Source organism: Agelaius tricolor, unplaced genomic scaffold, assembly GCF_023055355.1.
Source record: "Agelaius tricolor isolate 1412-34295 unplaced genomic scaffold, bAgeTri1.0.p SCAF_6, whole genome shotgun sequence".
In the NCBI taxonomy this organism is placed as follows: domain Eukaryota; kingdom Metazoa; phylum Chordata; class Aves; order Passeriformes; family Icteridae; genus Agelaius; species Agelaius tricolor.
The window spans coordinates 14602131-14623520 of record NW_027269266.1 but is presented as its reverse complement, the minus strand read 5'-3'; the positions used below and the strand labels follow the sequence as shown (position 1 = coordinate 14623520).

At 44.9% G+C, this 21390-nt stretch overlaps 2 protein-coding genes across 2 annotated transcripts in view; both read left to right on the top strand.

The window, feature by feature from the left end:
• The window catches only part of MYO3A (myosin IIIA), a 114322-nt gene extending 101019 nt beyond the window's left edge, over nucleotides 1-13303 (top strand). Inside the window, exons 33-36 of the mRNA XM_071428785.1 lie at nucleotides 5830-5939; nucleotides 8470-8510; nucleotides 10241-10381; nucleotides 11893-13303. Of these exons, the coding sequence (XP_071284886.1) occupies nucleotides 5830-5939; nucleotides 8470-8510; nucleotides 10241-10381; nucleotides 11893-12007 (407 nt within the window). The 3' untranslated portion in view covers nucleotides 12008-13303. The remainder of the gene's footprint in view (nucleotides 1-5829; nucleotides 5940-8469; nucleotides 8511-10240; nucleotides 10382-11892) is intronic.
• Nucleotides 13304-14816: 1513 nt separating this feature from the next.
• The window catches only part of GAD2 (glutamate decarboxylase 2), a 40903-nt gene continuing 34329 nt past the window's right edge, over nucleotides 14817-21390 (top strand). Inside the window, exons 1-4 of the mRNA XM_071428786.1 lie at nucleotides 14817-15008; nucleotides 15254-15313; nucleotides 15459-15611; nucleotides 16627-16860. Of these exons, the coding sequence (XP_071284887.1) occupies nucleotides 14933-15008; nucleotides 15254-15313; nucleotides 15459-15611; nucleotides 16627-16860 (523 nt within the window). The 5' untranslated portion in view covers nucleotides 14817-14932. The remainder of the gene's footprint in view (nucleotides 15009-15253; nucleotides 15314-15458; nucleotides 15612-16626; nucleotides 16861-21390) is intronic.

Below are 21390 nucleotides of genomic sequence, written 5' to 3'. Positions count from 1 at the left end.
CTGAGTAGGTTATACTTGCTTCTTACATGCTTTCAGCCAAATGTAATGGCTGCACCCCAGAACTGCACCCTTGGACTGCTAGTGAGCCTTAGGTTGCTGTGGTGTCAGAACAGATGCACAAATGGCTGCTGTCAAGTTTTTCGAAATAAAAACCTGAAGTGAGGGGAATTTGATCATTATGGGAGGATTTTTTTTTTCCTGATGAATCATAGGTGCTCATCCCTCTACTTATTAAATGACAGTTCAAGTACAAAATCTCAGGAAGAGAATTTTCTATATTTAGAATGAAATTTACTTGGTATGAGGAACCCCAATGCAGCTGAGGACATTTTCAACTAAATGAGGCAATAAGACAAGCAGGGTTTTCATCCAGGATTCCTCCTGCTGTAGGCTGTCAAAGCACTATTTACAGGAATTTAATGGGCAGGCTTTGCAAGGAAAAGGGAGCATGTGTAGCACTGGCTGAGCAGAACAGTATCCACCAGTCAGACTTCCTTCCTTGCAAGTGAGTAGTCAGCCAGAGAGCCCTGATATGTGGGACTGGAGAAAAATGGAAGGCAAGCACTGCTGGCTGGTGGCTCTCAGTTACAGAGGAGGTCCTTTGGGCACCACACAGCCAGGATGTAGAAGATCTGTGTTGGGAGTTGCTCAGATCCGTGGCACAGCACAAGATCTGGAAGGCTGTGGAAGTGGAATACAGCCATTTCCATTAAATATCCTCTCTTGAAAATCGAAGGTCAACAGGCTTAGAGAAATGAGAGGTGCTGGAGCAAGTGCAGAGAAGGGCAGCAAAGTTCACAGCTGTGAAGGGCCTGGAGCACAATCTGATGAGGACTAGCTGAGGGAGCTGGGGGCGTGGAGAAGAGGAGGCTCAGGGGTCACCTTACCACTCTCTACAATTACCAGAAATGAGGTGCAGCCAGGTCCAGGCTGGCCTTTTCTCCCAGGCAGCTGGAGACAGGAAGAGAGGATATGGCCTCCAGCTGCAACAGGGGAGGTGCAGGCTGTACATCAGGAGGAATTTCTTCACCAAAAGGCTTGTTAAGCATTGGAATGGATTTCCCAGCGAAGTGGTGGAGCCACCATCCTTGGAAGTGACTTAAAAAAAGTCACTTTCTGACTTAAGAAACAGCTGGACTTCATGCCATGGTCTACCTGGCAAGGTGGTCAAGGCTGGACTTGATGATCTTAGAGGTCTTTTCCAATGTTTATTATTCTGTCATTCTGTATTAGTGTCAGCCAGAGACTGAAACTGCTTCCCTCAGTGGGGCTGTGGGACTTAGGTGTGAGAGATCGAACACTGCCAATCTCTGCTGTACACAATCTGAAAGTTCTCAGTCTCTTGCAGTTTCTACTTCTAGGTCTGTGCCAGAGTAATCCCTCTGTTTTTTTCCAGACTGCTAAGAATCTGCAGCCATCAGCTGTAGTTTCCAAATCTGGCTGTGTTAAACATCCCATGAATTAAAAATACCTAAAAGTTACTAACCAGAATATGCTTTTCTCAGTGCAAATCCCAAACTTGACTAGCTGCATCCTCATGCTGTGTACAATTAGAACAGCAAAAAGGTATACACATAAATGTTGTAAGCAGTAATAATTATTAGCTTCTCATTATCAAGTCCTGGAATTCCAGTTGCTGTATTTCCGTTTTTACGGATTACTTTCAACTCCCTCTACAAAACCTAGACAATTACTGCTTTTCCTTTTGTTTTCCTTCCTGCTTAATTCTGAGCCTGGCTTTATACTTCTGTCTCCCTAAGATGGGGAACAGCTCTAAATCAAGCCTGTAACATTTCACTTAAATGATGTGAAGATGGCTTTGTCTGTTTCTCCAGGTGGCTTAATAAATAGAGACCTTTGGTCCCTTAGATATTTATCACAGCTGTAACCACAATTTCTCCAGTCTTCAGTATGAAATCTGTTGTAAGTCATAGTTAATTTACATAGGCTTCCACAGATGTTGATTCCTCGAGATTGCTGTCTTCCAAGCTTATCATTGTATGTCAGAATGTACAGCCAGTTTAACCTAAAGGGCTGTTGATACTGACTCATCTTTATTCAAACCTTTTTTGCTCATCCTTGAACTTTTCAAGCACATGCAGCTCTCCTCAGTATGCAGTTTGTGGTGGTGTTCAGGATACACAAACATAGTGTATACACATTTCAGCCTATTTGGAGCTTTCAGTGAGGGCTGAATATGAAAGTATTAATTTGTTGTAGAATTGAATGTGCGTGCAACTTACGTAGGAACTTTTGTGGTAGTGCAAAATGAGCTAGCTGAGATACTGATGTGAATAAAGAATTTTTCTTAGATTTACTAAACCTTCTTGAATGTTATCTCGCAGCCACACTGTTCACATGCCTTTCCTGACCCTTAACTCTGTATTTCATTTATTCTCTATCACCACTGGTTTAACCTCTTTTTTTTTTTTTCTTTTTGACTAACTCGATACACTTGGGAAGTCCGAGGAGGAAAATCCCCCCATTTCCACCTGTTATTCCATCTGTTTTCCTCCTGATAAACCTTTAGGGAATGTCTGTGTCACATCAAAGTTTCCAGTTTCTCCTACACATTGCTCCTAAGGGGGGGTATCCCAGCACTGACAGCACCTGTTCAGGTAGATACAACAGCAGGGTGTGGGCTGGCAGCAGAGATGGGAGTCTCAGCACAGCCCAGTCCTTAGCTCTGCTAATGACTAACTAGGGTGTAGCCTTCAGCAAGTCTCCATGTGTCTTTGTGCATCTTATTTACCCTTCTAGTAGGATAGGGGTGGTAGTGCCAACCTGGCACTTCCAAAGTACTTCAACAGCTACTGTGGGAATGGTTTTTGTAGCAGTGTTGTAAAATATCAATTTAAATGACTGTTAGAGGGGAAACATTGGTTTTCCTTTTGCATAGAAATCACATGGCCAGGTCTTGCTAAAGATACGTGAAGTCTTAAGGGAAAATAAGCTACAAGAGACTTTACTGTGGAGAGACTGAACTTCAATAAAAACCTTTTCTTTGTAATGGAACACAGAAGCAACATCATTGCCCTGTTAATAAGTGAATTATTTCACTCCTCCTTTCTGCTTCATTGCCTGCTAGAGGAAAAGTATAGGCCATCTGGAAAACAAGTCCATCAAACTCACCATTTCTCACACTTGGGTATTTAAGTTACACCCCCAACCTTTAATTTTACTAAGTAAATTATTTCTGTATTTATCAGAAACTAATAAAAAAGCAAATTTTACTTTGTGTTATCCAATGCAAGTAGCTACCACATCTTCTGAATTTCAGTAGCAGTGAACATGCAAATCTAAGTGCAAAAGGAACTCACAGCTTCCCTTTCTGGTGAAACAAAGAAAGGAAAACTTTACTGTGTCATTTGCAGGCGAAACTCAGAAATGCATTTTCAGTCCTATATTCAGTTTTAAAAAGGAATGATGGAGGTCCAAGCTGAGAATGCTGCCTGCCCCAACATGGTAGTTAGTCTCCTCAATTCTCTTGCACAGCTTACACATATGTACCACACAAGAACTGAGATGAAAAGCTTTTTTTTACTGAAACCTTTATCATTGTCAGAATGGTATTTTTAAATGTATAAAGCAGTCTTCTTTGCAAAGCACACACACAAGAAGTGTACAAGTAATTTCAGTTGGAATAATTGTAATCTAGAATACAATAATGCTTTATCTGTTTGACATTGATGAATTAAATAATGTAACAGCATACACAGTGATGAATTCTTAGGGGACAGTAAAAAATCTTTAGGCATAATGAGAACCCTTTCATTGGGATTTTCCTAGAGCCCCCAAATTGGCTTCATTTCTTTTTTCAGATTTTCATGCAGTCATGATCTCTGACAAAATTTTTGACTGTCCTACAGACAGGGAGTGTTTCTATTCAACAGCACTGAATTTTAAGGGATTTTTTTGGGGTAGTGTTTCCACTTTGAACTCCTGTTGTGTTTAAAAATAAAATAGCGAAGATATGCTTCTTCTCTCAAACAAATGGAAAGTCAGATAACTCCAGGTGGCCCATTTGAAATACAGCAAGGTAGCAACAACCCACATTAAGAGCCCAGTCAAGCCTGCTGTACCTATTTAAATCAAGGAATCTCACTCATATTTAATACAGGTTACTGAAATGAATTTATTTAATCTAAAATTAATTGTTTAACATGTATTATCTGTAACCTGGCTTAGAAAAACACCATTGTTCTCTTAGGTGCAAAATGTTAAAAAGATACTTGCTCATTCATTACAGAAAAGCAGTCTGCATTTCAGATAAGAAACTAAAACAGTAAATATAATCATTATCCAAATACAATTTAAATTAACATTATTCATCCTGGCTTCTCTCTATACCCATGACCTTTACAAGCCTTTATTTATCACACATAACAAAAAACTTAAACAGCTAATTTTGCAGGAGTCAACACTGATGTATTACTGATCATTTCTCATTTTAAATTATCATGCTACCTTACCCTTAATTAAAAATATGTCTGCTGTACATGGGAGAGTTTTTTTTTCTATCATGTAAAAGGGTTTCTGATGGTCATAGGGGAACAAAATGGTGTTAAAGTCATTTCATGTGGAAGTTGATTATATTAGCAAAACACATTTTAGTAATTCACTGGGATCTAGATCCCCATTCCAACCTCACACTATATTCATTTATGAATGAGGAGATGTTTTTTCTCCTGGACTTTCCTTAATATATCTGTGATGGGACAAGGACAAGATCAAACCTCACTTGATAATGCAGGATACCTCAGATAATGCAAGATACCTTCACCACCCCATGACCCATCTCTGCTATTGGTGTTCTGCTGCTGTGAAACCCCCTTCTCCTTCATTATGAAGGAATTGCTGTCACCATTAACATTTCCTGTAGCTGAAGGGAAGGAGACCAGGCTCACCAGGCTGTTCATTTGTCCCTCCAGGGCCAGTTCTGTGGTCTTCTTAGGCATTAGGGACCTTGCACTCAGTGTTGTCTCTGTGACAAACTACCTATGAACCTAAGCACTGTCAGAATTGCATATAGATTTTCAAAAAGCAAATACCCAAGATATTTTTCTAGTTCTCTATGTGCCAGCCAATGTAATCTGCAAGTCAGTGTCTAACTCTGAACTGGGAGACTGCCGGGGAACAGTAGTTCCATTTTGTGTTAAAATCTTGATTTAATTTCTATTAGAGTGAAGGCATTTTTCATATGTTGGTAGAAAGTTTTTTGTAGAAATAGAGACCAGAATTTGAGTACACTAACATAGACTACATAGGATGTGATGGACATGGTCATGCTGTGTTGCCCAGTGGCACATGATTTGGCTTGAAATGAAAAGTCTCAGCAGGACACCTGGAGGAAAATCTTCACTGTGATAATGTAGAGGACAACCTCTGAAACACAGGCCTAATGCTAGTTCCCTCATTCAGCACCTTAAAGATTGACTTGAGTTTGAAGAAAACATCACCTCTGCCACACGGGTCCCCATTACCAGGCAGTGGCCTCACAGTAGCCATTACCCTTCAGAGCCCTTTTCTGAATGTGGAGCATCAGCCCTTTTCAGAAGAGCAGGCCTGTGCCAGGCAGACCTCTGGGCTTTTCCAGCCTGGCATTCATTATTATGTGGCATTTGTCCCTGTGGGCAGTCAGGACTCAAATGGATAAACCCATTCTCTGCTGATGAAAATGTCCAAACCAGTTGCTTACTTGTATTACTGCAAGCAGTAAAAGTGACTATGTGGATTTTTTTCTCCCTTTGGTGAAATTCTCTCCTGTTTTTTCCAAAGGCCTCCATTTCTGTGAAGAAATAAGCTTTGCTGTCTTCTGCTTTTTTACAGTTGTGGCCAAAGTAGAAGACTCTCGCCCAATGCAGAGACCCCCCAGAAGGCCACGGAAGCCCAAGACATTAAATAATCCAGAAGACTCCACCTACTACACTCTAATACATGTGAGTTTAAGAAGCTTTTCTGGGTTAAAACTGTCAGATAATTCCCACCTAAACTATATTTCTAATTGTCCAATTCCCATTATTCTTTTCTAATGCAGCATAAAACCCATGTCCTGCTGAAAGGAGGCAGGCCACAAACTTTAATTTCAAACGAGACTTGAAATGGAAGTACAGAGTTACCCAGACTGGGGAGCTATGTCAGACTAGCATTTACTTTTGTACCTAAACACACTTTCATTATGGGCATAAGTAGCATTTGCGTTTTCAATACCCAAATCAAGTGCCCTGTCTCCATCGTTTCTTTGTAAGTCACAGGAGAGAACCAGGAGAGGCACAGGTTTGTTTGGAGCTATTTTGAGCATCTAAATTAGTACTTATCTTGCAGAGAGAGCAAATACTAAAATAAATTGTATTAGTATGCACACTGTAACTTCCTTTACAAATGTGTCAGATTGTGATTATGAAGGCATTGGCAAATACCAACAGCTCAGGAGACTAATGGATTTGAGTGTCGCTATATATAGCCTTTGGTCCAAGTTCAGATACCAAGTACTGCTTTCCCCTCTTGACTTCAGTGCCCTTAAACATAGGAAAAAAGGCAAGAAAGTAAGCAGAAAGAGTGAAAATGTAAAAGCAGCTCAGAAAGCACTTCCAACAAAAAAAGCAATTAAACTGATTTGCTCGAGGTGCCTGTATCTTAGTGACCTATTTTAACAGCCGGTGAGAACCCAGCTAATAAACTAACCGTAGCAATTGCTTCTCCTTTCAACAGAAGGTGTCACCAGGGCCTGTAGGGATGGTTGTGTCTGGCATACCAAAAAAGACAAACACAGCTATGTTTTATTCTGGGACTCTGAAATAACACAGCTTTGGAATGGTGATATTCTGAAAAGAAATTGCATTCTTAAAAATAAATTTGCACGTAAGAATAAAATTTGTTTTTTGAAAGCAAGATTGGTGAGATAAAGGACTGAAATGAAAGGAATGACACAATCTGTATTCAGAAATTTTTGAGAAGCACAATTCTGAAGTAAATGCCTATTTAGGAAATTAGTACTATAAGGTCAGGAATATAGTATTTCCTGAGAGCTAATTTGTTACATGGCCAGCTCTGTACCTCAAAACAGCCATGGCATCAGTGCAAACAAAAACTGCAGTAGTGCCAGAAGATTTTTAATCAATTTTTTAGCAGCAGCTTTTCAAGGTATTAATCAATATTACCTTCAATGAGTTGTATTTTCAAGAAGGTGTGAATAAGAGAAACCTGTCTTCCTGACATGAAGTTCACTGGTCAGGGAAAGGTTCAACATAAATATCTATACACTGAAGCTTAGAATGGAGACCTACTAGTTGTTAAATTCTTAGACTTTAGGTGAGTCATTAAGCTCTAACTTTAGATGGTAGTCAGCTTTAGAGGGCAGTCAGCTTTCCCAGCTATTAGGGATCTTCTACCTTATTAAAAATCTCTGTGACCTTCAGGCATTCACAGATTATTATCAAGCCTGGATCATATGAACGTGAAGAAACACAATATAAGTGCATTTTTAAAAAAAAAAAATTCTCTATCTTTTGCAAAATCAGATATTTCTATCACATCATGCTATAGACATTAATTAGACACCTTACATTCTCACACATCTCCTTGCATATCAGATGACCTGCAGGGGTATACATGTATAAATGAAGGCTGGCGATAGCCAATTATTTATATAAGGCATGAGAATTTTATTTTAGGGTATATTTCTTTAAATCAGCCTATCATTTTGGAATTATATGCCATGTTCATTTGCCTGCATACTGAAGTCCATCAGGATTTCTGATTCTCAGTGACTTTTCAGTCCCCAGTTCTAATACGCTTTCACTCATTTGCAAGAAACACAATTAAGACCACAATCTGCACTAAAAACATACTGCCTTTGAAGTATGATATGTTAGGTGCTGCAACATAGCATTGTTTTGGCTGTAGGGATAGAACTCTATTAGAGATAAGAAATTATTCACATTCCCTATAAATCTTCTCTCCTCTACATTTTTAGAAATCTTTTATCCTAAAGGTTCTTTTGTCACCTATTATATTGTTTCCAAATGGGGCCTTTGTCCATTTTATTCTACTAAACCTGTGTGAAGACTACGTTGGCATTAATGAGAACAGGATTATGCATCTTCCCACTGCATTGCTTCTATTCATGGAAATTCTCATGGCATCACAGTAAATTTGCCTCAGTGAGATAGTGTTGTCAACTTCATTAAAACAGCTGTAGCTATTTGAAAGTTTTAGATCTCCTTTTTCTGTTCTGATCATCATTACTTTGGCTTTTTTTTTCAGAGTATGGCAACAAATTTGGGAGCAACAATGGTAATCTCATTCGCAGTCTCAAAGGTTCTTAAAAGAGGGTTTTCTGGGAAATTTGCTCATTTTCTATCATTTCTTTTACTGAAAAATATACAACACTCTCCTACCTAACACCGATGAATTGTATGTTTGCATAAGCTTTCCTTTTAGTATTTTAATTACTTTTTATTTTCTTAGAAATCAATCCAAGATGAAAAACGGAAACCAAGAAAAGAAAGGTAATTTTTTTCATTATTTCGCTGTTGTCACCCCAGTACTCTAGAATAGTTTTTCACTGTACTTCAACCAGGAGAATAAAGCATTGAAAAAAGAATGGTAATTTGGTGATTCACAGGGAGACATGTATACAAAGTTAAAATGCAATTTTCTTTGACTAAAATCCACTATAGAATTCAGCTTTCCTAAAACATGGCCCTTTTACCATGGTAACACAGGCATTATAGTAAGATAAGGTCCACATCAAAGATAGCTCTGACACAGAAAATAATTGAAGGTGCTTAAAATTCTAGTCAAAGCAAATGGGCAACCAGTTCTTCTTTGTCAGCAAAAATACAAAGACGGTCAAAATTTTCTCCTAAAAATATATGAGTGGCTGGAAATAGATAATAAAAAATTAAAACAATCACTATGAACAACAGCTAAAGAAGAGTAGCCCTTGAAATTTGAACCAGAAGTATTTTCTTCCCAGGATAAGTAGCCTATTTTGATGAATCTCTGAAGAAAAGAAGGAAGCAATAGGTATATTCTGATATTCTGTCCTTCCGTATCTTAGATCCTTATGTGTGCTGCAGAGCTGGTTTGCAGCTCCTGACATACATCATAGTTTTATTTTATTTGTGTTTCTCTACTGAGGCTTTCCTGCTTCCCCCCTCAGTGGCAGTCCTGTGGCACCGTGTGTGCAAGGCAGCCTGCTAATAGCTGCCAGAGGAATGGGCTCTCTGCACTGGCCTCAGCTCAGTACAAACTGTTGCAGAATACAAATTCCATGGCTAAAATATGTACCTTAGAGGATGTTGCATGACATTACATTTATAAAAATATGCTCACAGCATTGAGCTTTAGTCAAGCACAGTTTAAATTGCACTTAATTATGCCGCAGCTTAAAGGATTGACCTTATGTCCACATCCCCCATGTTTGGTCTCTTTCAGCTTTTTTCCTCATGTCATTTGGATCCTAAAAGTATTTCACACCTATTGACTCCAGTCTAGGGGGGAAAAAAAACCGAACACATCAAAATCTAGTGTTTTCTCTCATTTGCCTCAGTTAGGTTTCACTCATGTCAAATCTTGGTAACCAGTTCCCTGACTGCATTTTCTCTCATGTGCTGACTCTGTATTAGTGGAACATAGCAAGTGAAATCAATTAATCACTTCTGGTTTCTAACAATGTGAGGATTGAATTCTGAACTTCTCTATTCAGTTTCTTTTTAGGATATTATTTCCTTCCTTAGCCATTCTAAAATGGATGTTGGGATTGATTTTTTTCTGTATGTATAATACCCTGGATAGCATTCACCTAACAAAATAAGAGATATCTGCATTATTGACACGCATATCTGAACTAGTTGCTTTACACTGTCTTCTTGCACTCAGAGAAAAAATAGTCATATTTAGGAAAATTATTCATCTCTTGCTCAAAGAGATATCTAAAATAAACCAGATTAATTATACCATAAAATTGCCTCTCCACTGAGTCTAATGGCAAACCCCAAAAATTTCAGTTATGTCTCCTTTATGAATATATAAAAGTATTTAGCATTTCAAAATTCTCAATATCTATGTTGTACAGCAGCCACACTTCAGAGGCTGATTTTTTGTGCCTATATATATTTTTCCTTAGATCCTCAACACATAAACAGAATAATGATATTTGGCTGCCTTGGGTTTGTATGCTGAAAATAATATTGAGAAGTGAAACTGTTAACTTGGTGTTCTTATTTATTGACAGTCTGAGCAAAGTGCTAGATTTAGATATCTACTACCAAGAAATTTCATCTACTGACTCCAGCTCCAAGGATAGCAGTACTACCACAAGGAGGAAGAGATACCCAATTGAGCGCAGGACTTCCATTTTACGAGCTACTGAGCGGTAATTCAGACAAAATAGCAATAGGAAAAAATAATTATCCTTGTTGACATATGCAAAATATTAATAAAAAGAAAAGAAATGCACTTTCAAATTACACATAAATCCATTCTTTTAGACATGAAATTTTGCAAAACTGTCTTGCAAAACATATAGCTAAAATTTCCCATCTCAAAATGGGAATATCTGACATATTCCCCATGCAAGAGGGATAAATTCCAGTGTGATTGGTGTTCAGCCTACCTGCCAGTTTTTGGTTTCCCAAGACATTCTACATCTCTGATCTAAAATAAAATTAAACTGAAGCAGAATCTAAAAACTCTATTTCTGATCAGTTAGGTTTTTAACAGGGTGGACGTGCACCAGACGTTCTGCATGTTTTCTGCAGGTAGGACTCCAGCTTGACTGCCTCCTTCTCCTGCTGTCCTGTGGCAGCACAGGTGTCTGTAGCCTGCATGCACCTCGCCAAGGTGGGCAGCCAGGAGAAAAACTCCAAAGGGAGGGTTTGCTCAACCTCCTCTCTTCCCACATAGAATTCAATAGAGGGTAACCACTGCCAGGCTAAGGAAATTCATATTCTCACTCATGCCAGGGCATTCACACACACTGCATATGCAAACACACATCTATGTATCTTAATATAATTGTATCTTCTTGCATGTTCCCAAATGTAAGAAAAGCTTGGAAAACTATCTAGGTCAAAGTCTTAAGGGAAACACTAAGCCTGGGATGAGCACTGAATTTGAAAATGCATCTGTAATAATAGAGGAAATGTTTTTAAAACATTCAGAATGTAGAATGTTTTGTGCACCTTATGTATTTCATTTCTGGTCTTTTTTCACGTAGTATCTAAATTAGCCATTTCAATCTACTTCAAGAAGTGAAGCATTGAGTAATTTTTATTTAGCAGTTTACCTTTGACATTGGTATAGGACCAGTAGTGGGGGCACCTTAGTGTAGAACACTACAAATTTTTGTAATTATTTTAGAGTAATTTACTTTTTAAATAACTGTCTTTTATGTTTAATCTTGCTCCATGGTAACAGCTGATGCCATATCACTATTCCAGCCTGTCAGAGGTGGCATCCAAAATGCATCTTGCCATCTGAAAATAAAATGAAATGAGATGGACGCTTACAGTGAACTCCAAAGACAGGTTAAATACAGAGCAAACAAATTTATGCCAACTGAAAATCTGGTGCAGTAGCCATCAGACAAATGCTACTGCAAAGCATCCCCATGCTCTCAACTTTTTATGTCCTTTTATTATGCCCCCTTCATAGGAGAACATGTTGTTCTTCTGTGTTCATCTGCTTCTAGCATATAATGTGTTTGTTCCGAGGTGCCTGTTTTGTGCAGCACAGGAAGAGGCCTAGCAAAGTCAGCTGATTTTTTTTCTTTCTTCTTTTATTTTTCCCCCACAAGGGTGGAGGTTAAGCAGTCGATTAGGAGTGTTTGCCAAGGTAAATGTTTTGACTTTTAATTTCTAAAACACTTCTGTGCTTAATCCCCAGGTCGAGGGTTGCAGAAAGACCCCTGGAAGAGAGCAAAGCCGAAGATAATCCCTATGACTACAGACGACTGCTGCGGAAGACCTCACAGCGCCGGCGCCTTATCCAGCAGTTCTAGCTGCTGCTGCTGCTCCTGCTGCCATTTGGCTTTTATTAGCATAATTTTTTTTTTATCATTTTATACCATGTGTTTCCTTTTTTTTTTTTTAATCTTCAATGTTTCAAGTTTATGTGTGCGTTCATGTGGATATGAATTACTGTGGTTTACAGCCCAACACCATTGTAAAGGGACGCTGTCAGTCACACATCCTATTCTTCCCTAATAAAAAAATCAGCTTTCTTTCATGTACCATTGCTACATCCGAAAATTATTAAACAGCTTAAGTCTTGTTTACTTTCTTCAGCGCATATTTCTTTTTTTCTATTCCATCAGTCTCACCCAATCAAAAAAATAATTTATTTTATAGTTCCCTAGTTAAGCTTTCTAATTTCCATATTCAACTTCAGAAAACCTTAGTTATTGTTTCTAATGAATTGTTTTACAGGAAAAAAAAATTACAAGAGTACCATGGGGGAATTTCTGCTTATTTTAGTTTACATTGCTTAAATTTTGGGATGACCTGTTTGTGGCAAGTGTCCCTCTAATGAAAATGTATACGATTAACTGGATAGCATACTATAGCAATCTATTTCATTATTGACTTTACTGTAAAGCTAGTTGCCAGTTTTAAAGGTCAATATTGTGTGTATAATCTTTATGTTGGAGATGTTCATTTATGGGAAGTATATCCAGCCCTCTCCTCTGCCTCTGAGCTTTGTGACTAAGTGATGAACTTCTAAATCATGTTTGCTTTGTTCTCATTTGCATTAGATTTTTAGGAATCTTAATCTCTGGGGTACCAAGAAAGGAATAGAAATACACTCTCTGGTTGATTGCTGCTGAAATGTAATGATCATTCTTAATCAGTTCCACTAGAAATTAAATGAAAATAAAAGCAATAGTCCCAGTGTTCAGATTTCCCCCTGATTCCGTATTCAAAAGACCTTATTTCACAGAAACCACACAGTTAATTGCAGCGCTTCCTTTCAGGATTCATAATTGCGTGTTCCCAGCTGCAGAGCAAGAGAAGGCAAATTTCATGATCACAGCATAAAGGCCTGATCCTACTCCATTCCTCAGCTCTCCTAAATGTGACAATTGGCGGCAGCAGTCAGCCACAGGGGCTGGGTTTGGCCTTTTCCCCAGAGACAGATAACCATGGCTTCCTGATCTGTAACTAGCTACAAGGCTGTGCACCGGATTAAAACGTACTGCAATGTAAAATTTGCTATAAATTGTTAAAATTTTGAAATCGGTTCTAAAGTTGCTCTGTCATGTATTAATAAAACGGTAAATAAAAATGTACAAAGCAGAGATACAGTTGATTGTGTCTGAATTACACCCAGAACCGACAAAACACTGTGGACTGGGGCATGAGTGAGCAAGGCAGGGAAGGGCTCGCAGCAGCCTCTGGCCGTGGAAAGCTGGAGTTATTGTCTACGTGCAAGCCAGTGTGATGTGGTAACTGGAACAGACTGTAATTTCACGTGAAGAAATGCCTGGACTGGTCTTCTTCTGCTTTCCCACTGCAGCAGTGTTATAAAGCACTGAGCCATTTCTGTGAGGTCTCATGGTGGGCACTTCTCATACCCATGTGGGTGCCTACAAAAAGCAGAGAGATGCCCCGGGCTGAGCACAGGGCCTGGCTGCGAGCAGCGCGGGGGCCCTGCGTGCCCAGCTGTCCCGGCAGAGCCACATTCTCACCTACTGTGGTCCCGCCTGCTTCCCTCCAAGGCCAGGGCTCGAAATCCCTCCTGTGCCAGAGGAGAGGCAGCCGCGGCCGGGAAACGCTCCCGCGAAGACCCGGCTGGGTGGAAAAGGGAGCTTTGGTTGCCTTCAGAGGCGTCGTGAAGGGAATAGGGACAGTTGTTCTCGTGCTCTTCCCGTCTGGCCGCCGGGCCCTCTGCTTCCTCGGGGCTGGAGCCAGGACGGCGGTGCCACAAGGGTCCCCAAACCGCAATGTCACAGGAAGCCCCCGGGAACGCCCCGGGGCTCCAGGGACACGCGGGGGCAGCCGCAAGGCTCTTCCAACACGTCCGAACGAGCCAGGACGCCCCTGCCTGTCCGGGAGCAGGAGGGACAGCGGGAGCCCAGCGCCCTGCGGGCCCCTCCACCGCGCCTTTTCCGCCGCGGCCCGGCCCGACGGGGCTCATGCCGGTGGCTGTGGCCGGGCCGATGGGACGGCGGGGGCTCGGGGGCTGTCTCTTCCCCACACCGGGACCGCCGGCGGCACGGGCAAGTGCGGAGGTGCCCCGGTGCAAAAGTGGGAGGTGTAGTGGGGGGATTTCCCTTCGCTTTGGACTTAGGACTGAGAACACTTCCCCGTAGTCCCAACCTTCCCCTCGAGGTACCAGGCTGCACCACCGCGGCCACGTACGCCAAGACTTGGAAAGCTACCATTCCACTCCACTCAGCGCTCGGCGGCACCGGGCGGCTCAGCCCTCTCGGCCCGCCCCGCCGGGCTGCGGCCGCACGGACGGTCGGTGGGGTGAAGACGGCGCCGGCACCCTGGCTCGCCTTCGCCCCCCAAGGCAGCTGCAGCCCCAGCTCAAGCAGCGCCCACACCTCGGGTCTGCCCCGAGTGCCACCGTCCTCCCACCGCCGCCCCTCGCTCCTCCGACGCAGCACGGTGCGGACACGCCTTAGAACAGCCGTCGCCGCCGGCCGCCTCAGCGGGCACCTCTGCCGTCCCGGGCAGCAGCAGCGCCTGCGGGGCGCGGCCGCAGCAGCAGCAGCAGCAGCTCGGCGGAGCGCACCCCGGGGGCGCCCACGGGAGACGCTCCCACCCACGCGTGCCCGGGGCGCTCCCGCCCCTCCGCCTGCCGCCGCCTGGCGCAGCCGCGCGCACTTACACACCCGCACACTCACACTCACGCACACTCGCTCGGGCCGCCCGGGCTGCACATCGCCGCTCCTCGCCCGCCCCGCCGGTTCGCCTCCGCCATGGCAAGCCCCGGCTCCGGCTTCTGGCCCTTCGGAGCCGAGGAGGGCTCCGCCGCCGCCGAGACCCCCGGCACAGGTAGGAGGGCGCCGAGCGGCCGGGCGGGACCGGCCCGACGGAGCCGCCGTGACAGCGCTGCCCGGTCGCCGGAGCCCCCCGCTCGATCGGCGGGACGAAGCGGGGACCGACGGCGACTCCAGCCCGGGCCAGCGCCGCGGGGCTCGGCGGGGCAGGCGGTTCCTGGGGAGCGGGGCCGGGGGTCGGACGAGAAGCCCTCAGCCCACTCCCGCCCCACGGACCCGCCGCTCGATTTTCTCTTACAGCCAGAGCTTGGTGTCAGGTTGCCCAGAAGTTCACGGGAGGGATCGGAAACAAACTCTGCGGTAAGGGCAGGGAGGCCCCGGTAGCCCGCGGCGGGGGCGCGGCTGCGCGCCCACGGAGCGCCGCGGGACGTGCCCCGGGCCGGGGGGGCGGGGGACGAGGGTCGATGTCCCGGTAATGAGGCCGTGTGTTCGTGTCGCTGTCAAGCTCTGCTCTACGGAGATGCCGAGAAGCCCGTGGAAACCGGAGCCAAGGCAGCAGCCCCGGGGGTAGCGGAGCCGAGGCCGACCTGCACCTGCGACAAAAAACCCTGCGGTTGTCAAAAAGCGGACGTGAATTACGCCTTTCTTCACTCAACAGGTAACGGCGCTCCCGGGGCAGGCTGCTTCTCTAAAACTAACTAGAAAAAACCAGCGGCTCGGTCGGGAAATCGCGCCCGCCCGCGTTGCTCGGAGGCGTGGGGGGTCCGGCGGTGCGCGGCGGAGCTCGGCGCCCTCAGCTCTGGCCCCGCCGGGCATTTCCCAAATCTGCGAAAAAACGCGCGAACAAAACAAAACAAAAAAAATCACGAAAAGAGAAACCCAAAGCAGTAAAATCCCGCCTATTGGAGCCCGCACCTTTTTCTTTCTAAGGAACGCTGAAAGCATCGAGCTTCTCATTGAAGACCCCGCGATGTAATTAAGGTTGGAAGGGAGGGGGGAGATAGAGCGCTCTCCTACTCATTTGCTTTAATTCGATATATTTTTGCACTTCATCTTTTCTGACCTTGGAGGTATCGTCTCCTCCAGTAAATAGATCCCAGCTCCCCCCTGCCATTTGCTAGCCAAGGACTCTTCCCGTTTGCTCTGCAGCCCGGGACCCCAAATTAGGGGCTTCCACTATAGTCTGGTTTGACTGAGCCATCGCTCTTAAACAAAAGCTCTGTGTACACCAAGACCCCGTGCAGCATTGTCTCAGAAAAAGGCATTAAATTATCAACAAGTCACTTGCAGAGGAGAGTCACCAAGAAGGTATTTTATTGCAAGGCAAATGACAGTTTTAAGGGTGCTGCTTGTAGCATTTGTTGCTCAATCTTTATTTCCTGTGAGATTCGTTTTCCCTTTTGTCTTGTTTCCCTGCTCTCACTGTCTTAAAAATTAGTCTGAAATATACTGTGGACAGAATTGGCCAATTTAGATAGGATATTAAATCTTGTTATCTCTCAGGACATTCCTCTAAATACAACCTTGCCAGTTTGGTTATTAAATGAAAACAAAACCTATTTGTATTGACTAGAGTGTAAAGATTTTGTAAACATAAATGGGAGAAGGTTTTGTTTAGAATCTATGCATGTGGTCATAAAACAAAGTTAACTTTTAAATTTCTCCATTCCCAGATCTTCTGCCGACATGCAATGGAGAAATAACTACTATGTCTTTCCTACAAGACGTTGTGGACATTTTACTTCAGTATGTGGTGAAAAGTTTTGATAGATCAACAAAAGTTATTGATTTCCATTACCCAAACGAGCTGCTCCAGGAATATAACTGGGAACTGGCAGACCAGCCACAGACCTTGGAAGAAATTTTATTGAACTGCAGAACAACTCTGAAGTATGCAATTAAAACAGGTAATAGCAATGCTCATTTTCTACCCTGTATGGTCTCATCCATTGATTAAAGGTGTCATTTCAATTTAGCTTGAAACGTTAAAGATTGAAGCAGCGACTGTATTTTGTCAGCTCCAAGCAATTTCTAGCAGAGACAGAAATCGTTTTCCAAAATGATAAAGCACTCCAGCAGCTCCATCTCTGTAGCTGTCAGTGCAGCCTCGCACACCCTTCCCGATTTAAAATTAATGCGTCTGTGCGTCGGAGTTGCCGAGTGTGCCACAGAGCAGACTTTGCACCACCTTCTCCACTTTGTGCCGTTCCTTTTCATCATCTCACGTGTGCTGTCCGGCGATTGCCTCTTGCTCCCTGCAGAGCGGGGTGCGGCGGGCGCGGAGCTCGGGCAGGGGGGAGTCCATGCCCGGGGGCAGCAGGGACCAGCCCATGTAGCAGCCGAAATCACAGCAAACGGCCTGTAAATCCGAACTCCGAGCGGCCATTTGCCGTGTCTGTCACTTCGCCTGCAAGACATAAAATAAAAAGATAATTTAGCAGGACCTTACACAGAAATATCGAGGATTTAGTTTCAACTTTAGGCTCAAGCAATAAAACCAAAGTCCGATTTGTTTTAACAGCCATTTGTTGTTTTTCGCCGGGGAAAGCAGCGATGGGTGACTCCTCCCTGCCTGGGATCCCCGTTAGTCGTGCCCCCCTGTGGGCTTCGTGCAGGGAAGGCAGCATGGGGCTCGCCCAGGCGTGGGGAAGAGCCCGACTCCGCACCGGGGCCACCTTAAGCCGCGGCGGAGCAGGCGGAACGCGGAGCCGCAATTACGGCTGTCATTGGGAAATAATAGAGGGTCCGGAGAGCTCTTAGTGGGAATTTGAATTACTGAGAAATTGCTTTAAAATAAATGTGAAGCTGTTTACTGAAAGAGACAAAAGGCTGATTTGTGACTAGAGGTTGAGAGGAAAACAAAAAAATCTGAGGTTTTGAGAAGAGAACGGAACAGACTGGTCCTGGTAAAGATTGTGAGGGATCTGTGTAATCCTCCTCGTTTAGGGGTGGAAATGACCATCCGCATGTTTTGATGCATGGGTCGGGTGCTGTCAGGATGTTTGTAAAATATTGAATTAAATAGTTAGGTAAATGATATCCAGAGGAGCAAAGTCGATCAGTCTGGATAGGGCATAGGAAACGTCTTTGCACAGAATGATGAAGAATGTGCGATCTGTGATTCTGGGAAATCAAAAAATAGGGTTTCTAGGCTGATTGCCATTAATCGTTTTTTGTTACAGCCTGTTTTCTCGTAACAGACCTATTTAATTTTGTGCGCCCAAAAAAAGATCCTTTAAAACAATGTTGCCATTTCTCTTCCTCTCTATATAATAACGGAGGCTTTCCCATCCTGGCATTTTATAATTTGTTTTAATGAAAATATGTTTTTGAAGTCTGAAAACGGCTGCTGGGGGGTTTTGTGAAGTGTGGTGGTGTGGTGGGATTCAGCCCAGGGGGTGCAGAGCCACCTCGCTGGGCTGCTGCTGCTCCTCAGCGCCGTGGGGTGACAGCCCCAGCCTAGGAGGGGGCTCACGAAATGCGTGGGGTTTACACCTGGAGCCCTCCGGCACGTGCTTCGGAGTAAAACACTGGAATACCCTCAGAGGAGGGAAGAAGGGCAGCATGGTGAGGTTTCTGGCGGCAGCGTCTGCCTTCACTCCTGCCGCAGAAGCCCCTCGGACACGGCCTCTCCTGGGCGGCGTTTGGCTGCAGGGCCCCGGAGGCTGATTGAGAAATAAATTGTATTGCATTAGCCTCACAGCTGGATACCCAGGTCCGGGGGTTCGACGAGGCAGATGGCTGACTCTCCGGCCGAGGGGCAGGTGTGGGTCGCTCCGAGGTGTTGCCTGCATGCCACGGCTCACTGGGGTGCCCGGGGAAGCCACGCTGGAGAAGCCACGCTTTGTGCCCCTTTCCCAGCAGAGACAGAATTCTTGCTGAGAGGATGTAAAAGGCAGTGACTGTGAATGCAGGGAAAGATGGGTGTGAAATTCAGTTACTGTGTTCTTGACAGTTAAAAATGAGCAGGTGAATTGAAATACGAGCGTTTAAAAATGGCTTGGAAACTCCAGGAGGAGTGCGAGGAGCCGGTTCTGGCCCAGCCTTGCTCCCTGGCCGTGCACGCAGTGAGGCTGCAGGCACGGCCAGATTCAGTGCTGCCAGCCGTGCCTTCATCCGTGCCTTCATCCGCGCCCAGCCCTTCTCCTGGCTTCCCTGTGGGGGCTGCGGAGGCCGGGCGTTCCCGCCGGGCATGCCCGTGCCTCAAGCCGGTGCAGGTGGGAGGGTGTTTGGGAGGGTGTGTGGGGCAGAGGCAACGCCCTTAGTGGGGAAGCCCGGCCTCGGGTGTTCCTGTGCCTTGGCCCTGGTTCTTGGCCATCATCTCCCGATTTACTCTGGGATATCTATGAATACATTGTCTATTGCTAAACAAACCATTAAGTAATAATCTCCTATTTTCACCTCTCAACTAATTCTTCACCCTGTCACAATCTCTTTCCTAGTACCTCTTTGTTCAGGAGCGGCTTTAGCAAAGGATGTGTATTTCAGGCAGAGGCAACCGGGGAGAGATTTTTGAGCAGCTCTCACAAACTCTTCTTGCCAGCAGAGCCTGTATTCTCAGCAAAGCCTCGGTTTTCCATGGCTGTCTAGCCAGGGGAAGGGAGCTCGCTCACGCAGGGAGGTGTCTCATGGACAGGCAGAGCCCTGCAGCTGGGGCAGGGCTCAGGCTGGGGCAGTGCATTCCCTGCCCTCCCGTGTTAGCGCCGCGCTGCAGAGGGGAAGGGCACGGAGTGGAGCGGGCTGGGTCACAGGTGTGGCTGCTGGGGCTCTCCCAGCAGCAGCAGCAGCAGCAGCAGCAGCTCTGCTCTCTCTGTCCGGGCATCTCTCCCTGCAGCGCTGCTCCCTCCGCCTCGCTGGCTCCAGGGCACGGCTGCCCGAGCCCTGCGTGCTCCCGGGCCTGTTCCCAAGGCGCTCCCAAAGCAGGTGGTGTGCTGGGAGGTTTGCTTGAAGAAACAAGCAGTGACAACAGGGTTGTCGCCTTGGGCTGGGTGTGGGGCTGACACAGAACCGCTGAGACACTGCAGCTGCAGATACAAATTCTGCCATTCCCCAGCTTTTCGGTGTGCATTTCTTTCCAAAACAGGAATTTTTGTAACCTTCTTTGAGTCTTCTGTAGCCCATATCCACTAAAGGATTTTAGCTCCTAATTTACTGTTGTTTCAGGTGAAATTTGTCATCCAGCTGTGATATGGAACCTAAGCTATAAATATGGAAATCTCCTTCAAAATCCTTCTGTCAGGGGAGGTGCAGTTCTCTGCAGGCAGAGACTCTGGAGCAGGATGGCTGAGGTTGTGGTGGTGGTGGGGTGTGTGTGTCTCTTAGGTCCACCAACCCCACTCAAAGAGCATGAAGAGCAGGGAGCAAGATCCAGTTCATTCTGCTGGATCTGAGTGTCATTCCTCGGTGCTCAGGGGCTTTGGCTGCCTGTGTTTGGCAGCACAGACCAGGGAGAGGTGGCAGTTCCTGTCAGTGAGAGGGGGAGCTCTGTGCAAAACAGATCGGGCTGGATGGCAATAGCACAGGGCTGGTCTCAGGTTAAGAGCACAGGCAAGCGGAATTTGCGTGTGTGTCCCCTGCCCCACATCCTCAGCTCTGATCTGCCTGCTCAGCTTGATTGCTCTGCCTTTGTGTGCTGCAGGGTGGGAGCTGGGGAGCAATTCCAGGTGCTGCTCCGCCAGCCATGTGTCCACGCCTGATAAGAGGCCACAGGAGACTGAAGATAAGTTTTCTCTCAGTGCTGGGTCTGCATTTCCTCAATCATCTTGCTCTATCTTTTGTTTTCTCTGATGGCAATAACAGTACATCGTCTAAGGGTCAGGACAGGTGTTTTCCAAGCAGAGGCTTCCGTCCTTTGAGTTGGATGGCATTTAAGTAATTGTGGACTATCCATAATTTGTACCAGTAATTACGCCACTTATCAAGGGCTTGTGGGAAGTAACTAGTAAAAATTGAATTTTAATGCTTCCTATGTTTAATGGCTCTAGGCACGTTTTTAAGGAAAATCTCTAGGAGGATTTTAGAAAAAAAACAGCAACCAATTAGATTAACCAAGTAAAGAGACTGTCAGCTCACTGAATATAGTCCTGTGTATCATTCTGCTGGGGCAGCAGAGCTTGTTTTTATGGCATTGGATTAAAATCACAGTTGCAAGTAGCCAGGCTATTTGTAATTGCACTCTGACAGTGAAGAAATGACAAGAACCACCACCTTCCCTGCCATCTTCGTACAATCATCAGCCATTGAGTCATGTGCAAAGCAGTCACCAAAATACTCCATTTTCTCATTTTGCCCTGTCTATTACAATCATTAGCCATTCATCACTGATGTTATATGTCCTGGCAAGCTTTTCAGATGGTGTCTCATGTGTGCCTTTCAAACCTAGTCAGGCAAAACCATATCCAGTGACAACATGTGACACACTAACGGGAGCAAACAGC